This window comes from Osmerus eperlanus, chromosome 4 (genome assembly GCF_963692335.1).
Source record: "Osmerus eperlanus chromosome 4, fOsmEpe2.1, whole genome shotgun sequence".
Classification (NCBI taxonomy): domain Eukaryota; kingdom Metazoa; phylum Chordata; class Actinopteri; order Osmeriformes; family Osmeridae; genus Osmerus; species Osmerus eperlanus.
In genome coordinates this window covers 22569443-22579517 of record NC_085021.1, presented here as the reverse complement: position 1 = coordinate 22579517, position 10075 = coordinate 22569443, and the positions used below count along the sequence as shown (strand labels likewise).

At 55.5% G+C, this 10075-nt stretch overlaps 1 protein-coding gene across 1 annotated transcript in view; it reads right to left on the bottom strand.

The window, feature by feature from the left end:
• The window catches only part of lamb2l (laminin, beta 2-like), a 39734-nt gene that overhangs the window by 1599 nt on the left and 28060 nt on the right, over positions 1–10075 (bottom strand). The window contains 20 exon segments of the mRNA XM_062460560.1: positions 3–175; positions 752–893; positions 1058–1265; positions 1440–1584; positions 1946–2161; positions 2484–2731; positions 2999–3183; positions 3439–3823; positions 4157–4253; positions 4351–4565; positions 5526–5750; positions 6173–6336; positions 6739–6835; positions 6838–6940; positions 6942–6970; positions 7245–7388; positions 7720–7860; positions 7863–7911; positions 8263–8383; positions 10013–10075. The exon segment at positions 10013–10075 is cut by the window's right edge and continues 59 nt beyond it. Coding sequence (XP_062316544.1) covers positions 3–175; positions 752–893; positions 1058–1265; positions 1440–1584; positions 1946–2161; positions 2484–2731; positions 2999–3183; positions 3439–3823; positions 4157–4253; positions 4351–4565; positions 5526–5750; positions 6173–6336; positions 6739–6835; positions 6838–6940; positions 6942–6970; positions 7245–7388; positions 7720–7860; positions 7863–7911; positions 8263–8383; positions 10013–10075 — 3150 coding nt within the window.

Here is a 10075-nt window from a genome sequence, read left to right as displayed (position 1 = left end):
GCTCCAGCCCGGAGGCAGCGTGCGTGGCGTTGGCTGCCCTCCCCAGGGCGTCGCTGGCCAGGCCCCTGGTGTTCTGGCTCTGGTTCCTCAGGGCCTCCAGCCCCTCAGACAGCCTGGCCAGACGCTCCATCACCTCCATCTGCCCCCCCTGCAGCTGCAACAGCCTCTGCTCTACCTGGGGGGGAGGGGAGGGGTCAGAGAAAGGTGTCGAAAAAATAGAAGATGTTACCTTTTATTCTGTTTAAAATGATACTGTGTTTAGCTTTGTGTGTAAAGAGAGGCCTACCACCAAATGTGAACTCTGGGTAACACTAGGCTTACGTAAACAAGGGGACCTGGGCTGACCACTATCTTACTGGGGAGGCCATAAAAGAGTTAATCATACGGTCAGGCACGCACACACGCGCCAGGTCTATGCAAGGGAGCCAATGAAAGAAGAGCCATGGGACATTTGCATGCCTTTGTCTTAACCAATGACTGTAAAGAGCAGGGCTGCTTAAATAGCTAGTTAGCACAACATGCTAGCAGACAAACTTTGTAGCACGATGGCGTATGATGTTTTGTCTCCTTGAGGCCGCAAGCAATAAAGCTTCTTAACTTGTTCACCGACTAACTGTGCAATGCTTGATACATTAATATTTCTGACAGAGGAACCTACAGATCCTACACCTATGAGGGTCTTCAATTTATTCACATACACATACACCACACACACCATACAAACACCACACACACAGTCAGGTGCTGGTACCATGGCGGTGTTGTTCCGGGTGGTGTTGAGGTTATGCAGGGCGTTGGTCAGGGCCTGGGCAGCTGTCTGGACAGCCAGCTCTGACATGTTCAACGCTTGTCTGGTGGCACTGGTGCTGTCCTTCACCCCCTCCGCACGAGCCCTGCTCACACACACACACAGGAGAATTTCTCTATCTCCATCTCGCTCTCAGTGTTTCTTATTTTCTGTTTCTCCCTCCCCTCTCTCTCTCTCCCTCCCTCCCCTCTCCCTCTCTCTGTGTCCCCCTCCCTATCTCTCTCCCCTCCCTCCCTCCCTCCCTCCCACCTGGCGTCCTGGGCCCTGGAGAGCAGGTCCTGGGCCTGCTGCAGCTGCTGAGCGGTGGAGTTGAAGACCTTCTCCACGTCTGTGAGGTTGGCGATGTTATCCCTGATGTTCTGCACCACGGCGTCCAGGCTGGTCCGGTTCACCGGCAGGGAGATGGAGAGCACCTGCAGCGCCACCTTCTCTATACTCTCCGGCTTGGCTCCCTCCTCTACACACACACACACACACACACACACAGGTAGACACACAAACACACACACACACACAGTCAGACACACAGGTATACACACAGGTATACACACACACACAGTTAGTAGTTGTGAACCCACTCATGTGTACTTCAACTTTAGTACTGAGTTGTGTTCAGTGACATGTTGCTCACCGGTCAGGAAGTCTCTGATCTTCTGGATGAAGTGTTTGAGGTTCTGATTGGACGAGTCGAACAGCGTCTTCCTGCTGGTGGCCTTGTCCAGCGTGCTCCTGGCCTGGTCCTTCACCTCCCGGGTCAGAGACACAATCTCCTGAAGCTGCAGGAACATCACATCACAGGAACATCACAGGAATATTACATCACAGGAACATCACAGGAACATCACATCACAGGGACATCACAGGAACATCACAGGAACATCACAGGAATATGACATCACAGGAACATCACAGGAACATCACATCACAGGAACATCACAGGAACATCACATCACAGGAACATCACATCACAGGAACATCACAGGAATATGACATCACAGGAACATCACAGGAACATCACATCACAGGAACATCACATCACAGGAACATCACATCACAGGAACATCACAGGAACATCACAGGAACATACAAGAGGAGGAGGAGGGAAGAAGAGGCATTGCCACGGTAACCGGTCCGTACCTTCTTGGCCATGCCCTGCAGTTCCTCGCTGGCCGCCATCAGGCGATCTGTGACACCACCGACCTGCTTCACCGTCGCCATGGAGACGCTCGCCGTGCCATTACACCTGGCACCCCCGCACAGCCGCTGGCCCTGGTCATCACGGCAACCTGCCCCCCCGCACGGGCTGTCTGGGCAGCTGCCGTTGGAGCTTGCGTTGCCATGGCCACCGCACACCTGGGGAGACGACAGGTGGGAGAGTCAGGGAACACCACTGGACCTCACGTCTAACAACCTTAACAGTCTTTCCCAATTTTTCAACTTTTTTTCAATCTTTTGAAACGTTTAAAAAAACGTGTGTTACTTTTCTTGGCATGACAGCCAGGAAATGAAAAAATCTGCGCAATGACAATAAATAATATTGATCATGCCACCAAATACAGATTTAAACTAAAGTTACGAACACACACATACACTCTTAACACACACATACACACACACACACACCCACACACTTAAACACACAGGCACACAGACAAACACACAGACAGAATCACACCTTGTGGCTGAGGTGGAGAACCTTCTTGTCCAGGTCGTGGTTCTTCTTCTGTAGGTCCTCCAGGGACTTCTTCTGTGCTGCGGTGTTCTTGAGGAAGGCCTCCCTGCGTTGCTCCAGCAGGGTCTGGGTCTGCTGCCGGGTACTCTGGGACTGGCCCACCGGGCCGGCCTCGCCCACCACCGACCAGTTACACCTCTGCTCTGCCTGCTGGGACTGCCGGTAGAACCCCCGCACCCTCTCTAGCTGGTCTGGGGGGTGGGGGGGGGGGGACATGAGTGTGTACTAGTGTGTGTGTGTGCTTGTCTATCTATATGTGTTTGTATGTACTAAAGCGTTTATGTGTGTGTGTGTGTATGTATTAGCATGCATGTTTGTGTGTGTATTAAGTGTGTGTGTGCCCTACCAGCCGTGCCAGAGGTCAGGTAGTTCTCCAGTGTGTGTGTGTGTGTGTGCCCTACCAGCTGTGCCAGAGGTCAGGTAGTTCTCCAGTGTGTGTGTGTGTGTGTGTGCCCTACCAGCTGTGCCAGAGGTCAGGTAGTTCTCCAGCTCTCCACGCCGCTGGGCCACGGAGGTGTTGACATCTCTAAGCTCCGCCTCTAGCTGGCTCAGGCTCCGCCTCAACTTCCCATCATGCTCAGCGGTCCCGTTCAGCTCTCGGGCCACGCCCATCAGTCGTCCATCTGTCAGAGCGATCTCCGCCCTGCAGACACAAGATCAGAGGCTGGCTGTCTGTCACAGGTCAGAATGTTCCAGATCTTATCTCTCAATCAGGCAAGCAGCCAATCAGTCAATCAATCAATCAAACAACCAACAATCCAAACAATTTATCAATTGAATCAATTGACCAACCAAACAATTAATCCTTTAAACAACAAACTAACCAACCAATTAACCTACAAATATCAATTAAACAATCAATAACCAAATCAATCAACCAAAAAACCTGTCATGTCACCTGAGGTCATCAATGGTCTGTCCAATCAGCAGATGAATCCTCTCGCTGTCGCTGTGTCTGAGCACATCCTGTATGCTCTCCAACTTCCTCTCCAGCTCCCTGACGCGGGCGTGGCCCAGCCCCGGGGCCCCACCCCCCTGCGCCCCGCTCTGCTCCAGCCTGCGCAGGGCCTCCTGAACGTGCTCCAGATCTCGCTTGATCTGACACAGGGCGTCGTCCCACAGCTGGAAGCAGGGGTGGCACGGCAGGCAGCGGGGGAAGGAGCCGCTGAAGCCTCGGGCACACAGGTCACAGCGCCGCCCTGCTGCACCCTCCCGGCACACACACGCCCCCGATGCCCGCTCACACTGGGCCGACTCAGAGCCCAGAGGGTGGCAGTTACACTCTGGGGGGGCAGGGGTGATATGGTGGGGAAAGAGTGGGGGAGAGGGAAGAGAGCAGGGAAAGGCAGAGGGAGGGAGAGAAAAAGATGAAGGGAGAGAGAGTTAGAGAGAGAGGTAGAGAGAGAGAGAGGGAGGGAGAGAGAGCGAGGGAGAGAGAGAGCGAGGTAAGGAGAGAGAGGTAGAGAGAGAGGTAGGGAGAGAGAGGTAGAGAGAGGGAGAGGTAGGGAGACAGGGGAAAACACACTCATCAATGCAGTCAACCCATAGGCGACTGAATGACAGAAAGTGAGGTAGAGCTCAGCGTGGACAGGAAGTGAGGTCAGTGTTGAAGGTACCTTCACACTGAAGGCGAGGGTCTCCCCAGTGGAACTGCTCACACTCTGTACATTGACTGCCCCCGAAGCCTGGGCGACAGTGGCACTGCCCGCTGAACTGCCCTCAGAGAGGGGGGGGGGGGGGGGGGAATGAGTCAGAGAGACACAGCTTCTTCAATTAACCAACCAATCAGCCTCTCCCTCCCCCCTGGTACCATGTTGCAGTGCGTGGCCAGGGCGTTGTGGGGGTGGCAGGCGCAGGGCTGGCAGCCCCCCTCTGCTCCGTAGTTCCAGTGTTCGGGGGAGCAGCGATCACAGGCATGCCCATCTATGCTGGGCCGGCAGGGACACGCCCCCGTCTGGGCGTCACAGTGGCACCCGTCCTCGCTGCAGTTGGATGGCAGGGTGCCCGCCCTCACACAGGTACAGCCTGGTGGGGACACACACACACAGGTTAACACAGCCACACTCACACAGGTACAGCCTGGTGGGGACACACACACACAGGTACAGCCTGGTGGGGGGACACACACACAGGTACAGCCTGGTGGGGACACACACACACAGGTTAACACAGCCACACACAGGTTAACACAGCCACACACACACACAGGTTAACACAGCCACACACACACAGGTTAACACAGCCACACACACACAGGTTAACACAGCCACACACACACAGGTTAACACAGCCACACACACACAGGTTAACACAGCCACACACAGGTTAACACAGCCACACACACACACACACAGGTTAACACAGCCACACACACACACAGGTTAACACAGCCACAAACACACAGGTTAACACAGCCACACACACACAGGTTAACACAGCCACACACAGGTTAACACAGCCACACACACACACACAGGTTAACACAGCCACACACACACACAGGTTAACACAGCCACAAACACACAGGTTAACACAGCCACACACACACAGGTTAACACAGCCACACACACACACACACACAGGTTAACACAGCCACACACACACAGGTTAACACAGCCACACACACACAGGTTAACACAGCCACACACACACACAGGTTAACACATTCACACACACACAGGTTAACACAGCCACACACACACAGGTTAACACAGCCACACACACACACACGGGATAACACAGCCACACACACACAGGTTAACACAGCCACACACACACACAGGTTAACACAGCCACACACACACGGGTTAACACAGCCACACACACACAGGTTAACACAGCCACACACACACAGGTTAACACAGCCACACACACACACAGGTTAACACAGCCACACACACACACAGGTTAACACAGCCACACACACAGATCAGCAACAACACACTCTCAGGTCCTCCAGCAGAACCTGGTGTCATCATGACTCACGCCTGCAGTCCTGCGCCAGGGCGTTGCCGTAGTAATTGCGTCTGCAGTGGGAGCAGGCGGGGCCTTCGGTGTGGTACAGGCACCTCAGACACTGGCCAGAGCGAGGGTCACATGACCCGGGGTCCTGGGGGTCGATGTTGCCACTGCACTGGCACGGGCGACACTCCCCCCCCGCCTGCTCCGGGTTACCATAGTAACCAGGAGAACAGCGGTCACAGCGAGGACCTGGAGGAGGAGAGGAGGAAGAGGAGGACAGGAGGAGGAGAGGAGGAGGAGAGGAGGAGGAGAGGAAGAGGAGGAGGAGAGGAGAGGAGAGGAGGAGAGGAAGAGGAGAGGAGGAGAGGAGGAGGAGAGGAGAGGAGGAGAGGAGGAGAGGAGGAGGAGAGGAAGAAGAGAGGAGAGGAGGAGAGGAGGAGAGGAGGGGAGGAGGAGGAGAGGAGAGGAGGAGAGGAGGAGGAGAGGAAGAGGAGAGGAGGAGAGGAGGAGGAGAGGAGGAGAGGAGGAGAGGAGGAGGAGCGGAGAGGAGGAGAGGAGAGGAGGAGCGGAGGAGAGGAGGAGAGGAGGAGAACAGAGAGAGGATGAAGAGTAGGGTTGAGGTTCAATCGATGTACTTCTTGATCAACAATGTGAACTGATCTGAAGCTCACCTGTGTATCCCTGACGACAGTTACAAATGATCTGATTGGACGCCTGGTCGGTGTGGCAGGAGTCGCCATGGAAATGGCCGCTGTCAGGGTTACCGGGACAGGGGCAGGGACGACAGTGTTCTCCAAAACCCAGGACAGGGTTCCCAAAGAACCCGTTCACACACCTGGGAAGAAGAGAGTGAGAGAGGAGAGAGGAGAGTGAGAGAGAGAGAGAGAGAGAGAGAGAGAGAGAGAGAGAGAGAGAGAGAGAGAGAGAGAGAGAGAGAGAGAGAGAGAGGAGATAAGAGGAAAACCAGTAACTCTGTCAGAACCTCTTACACAGGCACCTTCCTCTCTCATTGGTTTAGTTACACACACACACTCCAACACCCCCCCCTCCCCCTCCCCCCTCACCCCCCCCCCCCTCTCCCCTCCCCCTCAACTCTCCTCCCCCCCTCCCCCCTCCCCCTCACCTCTCCCCCCTCCCCCTCACCTCTCCCCCCTCCCCCTCACCTCTCCCCCCCCTCCCCCTCCCCTCTCCCCCCCCCCTCCCCCCTCCCCCTCACCTCTCCCCCCCTCCCCCTCACCTCTCACACAGGTGTCCGGTGGTGTGGTCGCGGCAGGACAGACACTCCCCGCTGTGGGGGTGGCATCCGTCTGCGTGGCCGTTGCAGTGGCACGGCTGCAGGAGGGGAACCCCCACTGGCCCCCCTGGCATGACGAACACTGACGCCCCGCCACCCCCGGCCGGCACACACACTGACCCGACACAGGGTCACACTGCTGCCCCCAGGGAGCCCTGGGAGTGGCAGTCACACGCTGGGGGGTGAGGGGGGGGAGGGAGGGAAGGGGGGGGGAGGGGGGGAGGGAGGGAGGGGGGGGGAGGGGGAGGGAGGAGGGGGAGGGAGGGGGGGGGGGAGGGAGTTTGGTTTTATTGTTTGTATTTGATGTAGATGTTACCCTGACTGCTAACTGGTCAGGACTGGTCAGGACTGGTCAGGAGAAGGGTTAGGGCTTGTATAGGGTTAATGTTAGAATCAAGTTGGGGTTCGTATAGGGCTAGGTTAGGGTGTTGGGTTGGGGTCACACTCACCTATGCAGCCGTAGGAACCGAATCCGTATGTGCCTGGAGAACACTGGTCACACCTCCGACCAATCACATTGGGTTTACAGCGGCACTGACCTCCGACCTTGTTACACTCAGCACTGAGAGATCCTTGGGGGTCACACTGGCACGCTGGGAGAGGGGGGGTTATATAAGAGGGTGAGTGTGTGTGTGATTATGTGTGTGTGTGTGTGTGAGAGTCCTCATCCAGCGCTCCATCGTGCAGGACATCAGTGTGTGTGTGTGTGTGAGTCCTCACCTAGCGCTCCATCATGCAGGACATCAGTGTGTGTGTGTGAGTCCTCACCTAGCGCTCCATCGTGCAGGACATCAGTGTGTGTGTGTGTGTGAGTCCTCACCCAGCGCTCCATCATGCAGGACATCAGTGTGTGTGTGTGTGTGAGTCCTCACCTAGCGCTCCATCGTGCAGGACATCAGTGTGTGTGTGTGTGTGAGTCCTCACCCAGCGCTCCATCGTGCAGGATAGCAGAGATGCTGCAGATAAGCTTGGAGCACATCTCAGCCAGCACGGGAGTGGGCGTGGTCAGGAAGGAGTCCACACACATGTAGCGAATCATCTCCTCCCGGCGCTGCTCTGACCCGGGGCGTTGCCCTGGAAACCAGGAAGCTCTGCGTACTTGGGGATCAACACCAACTGTGGGAGGGAGGGAGGGAGGGAGGGAGAAAAGTGAGTAACTGAAGTGATGGTGTGGCTGGAGGTGTTAGGGTGAGGAGACAGTCAGAGGTCCTTCCATCATGAACCACCAGGTGGAGCTCTAACCACCAGGTGGAGCTCTAACCACCAGGTGGAGCTCTAACCACCAGGTGGAGCTCTAACCACCAGGTGGAGCTCTAACCACCAGGTGGAGCTCTAACCACCAGGTGGAGCTCTAACCACCAGGTGGAGCTCTAACCACGTTCACCCTTCTCTCTCTGTTCTTCTTCTGCTCTCATGCAGCTGTGATTGGCCGGTTGGTGGTGTCCTGCTGCTGTGATTGGCTCTTACCGAGTCGATGAGGATGAAGGCGGTGAGGTGGCGATGAGAGACGGCGTGGCGTTGGAAACGGACGGCCAGCACATAGCGGTTACCGGGCTCGAAGCAGAACGGCCGGGGGATGGAGACATACCTACACACACACACACACAGGCATGCACGTGCCAACACACACACATGCACACACACACACACACACATGCAGTCACATCCAAGCACAAGCACAATATGACATACAAGTGTGTGTATGCATGCCTGCATGTGTGTGTGGTTGTGTGCAAGTGACACCAGGGTTATGCTGTCTGTGTTTAGGGTCAGGCTAACTAATTGGTTCTGGCTGGAGGACCAATCACAACACAGAACAACAGGAGAGAAGCGGGCCAGCGGCCATTCAGCTACAGTAGGAGGCGGGACTTATTTGTGCTGACCAGACCTGGAGCACTGGGGTAGAAGGAGACTTGGGAGGGAGGGAAGGAATGGAGGGGGGAAGGAGGGAAAGATGGAGTGTTGGACGGGAGGAGAAAAGGAGGGGAGGGGAGGGCAGGAGAGGAGGGCAGGAGAGGAGGAGAGGAGGGCAGGAGAGGAGGGGAGGGGAGGGGAGGGGAGGAGAGGAGGGCAGGAGAGGAGATGAGGGGAGGGCAGGAGAGGAGAGGAGGGGAGGAGAGGAGGGCAGGAGAGGAGAGGAGGGGAGGGCAGGAGAGGAGAGGAGGGGGGAGGAGGGGGGAGGAGGGGAGGGGAGAGGAGGGGGGAGGAGGGGAGGAGAGGAGGGCAGGAGAGGAGGAGAGGAGGGCAGGAGAGGAGGAGAGGAGGGCAGGAGGGGAGGGAGGAGAGGAGGGGAGAGGAGGGGGGAGGAGGGGAGGAGAGGAGGGCAGGAGGGGAGGGGAGAGGAGGGGAGGAGAGGCTGCTCCCTGTGTCTCATTGTGATCAGTCCTGGCCAGTCACAAGGAATTATGGGTAAACACCCACACAGACTAATCCTCCAATCACGTGTTATCATCTGGCTCCATCTCTAGGAGGCGTTGTCACGGAGACAGACCATACCACCCAGCGACGTTGAGCTGCACAGTGATTCCTCTAGTGCAGGGTTAGGGTTATTGCAGGAGGCCTAGCTGTGTGTACCTGCTGGTGTGTGTGTGTCTACCTGCTGGTGTGTGTGTGTCTACCTGCTGGTGTGTGTGTGTGTACCTGCTGGTGTGTGTGTGTACCTGCTGGTGTGTGTGTACTTGCTGGTGTGTGTAAAAGGCTGGTGTGCTGGTGTGTGTAAAAGGCTGGTGTGCTGGTGTGTGTAAAAGGCTCAAGACGCACTTGTTCCGGGAGTACAACGGTACTTAGGAATGGTTCGCTTTACCCGATGTTAGTTTCCTCAAGGATCACAATGACTCTTGCTCAGAGACTTGTTGCTCTTGTGGTTAGTGGTAACCGATTTAAAATTGTTTGTACTCGCTGTGATATTGTTTTTTTTTGTTTGTTTTTTTTCCACAGGTACACTTGCACTTATAGCAGTTCATGTTGTTTAATTGTAACTTGTTTAACTACATGCTCTTATGGTTCTTCCCTTTGGGCACTTACTTTGGTTGTTCACAATGTGTGCTTCATGTTTTGGCTACTCGCAATGTTTGGGGCTATCTTGTTGTTATGATCAGTGACCTATGCACTTTGTAAAGCTCTCTCTTGGAAGTCGCTTTGGATAAAAGCGTCTGCTAAATGAATAAATGTAAATGTAAATGTGTGTGTGTGTACCTGCTGGTGTGTGTGTGTGTACCTGCTGGTGTGTGTGAGTGGGACGGTGTACAGCTGCTCTGTGGGTAGCAGGTTTCCACAGCGA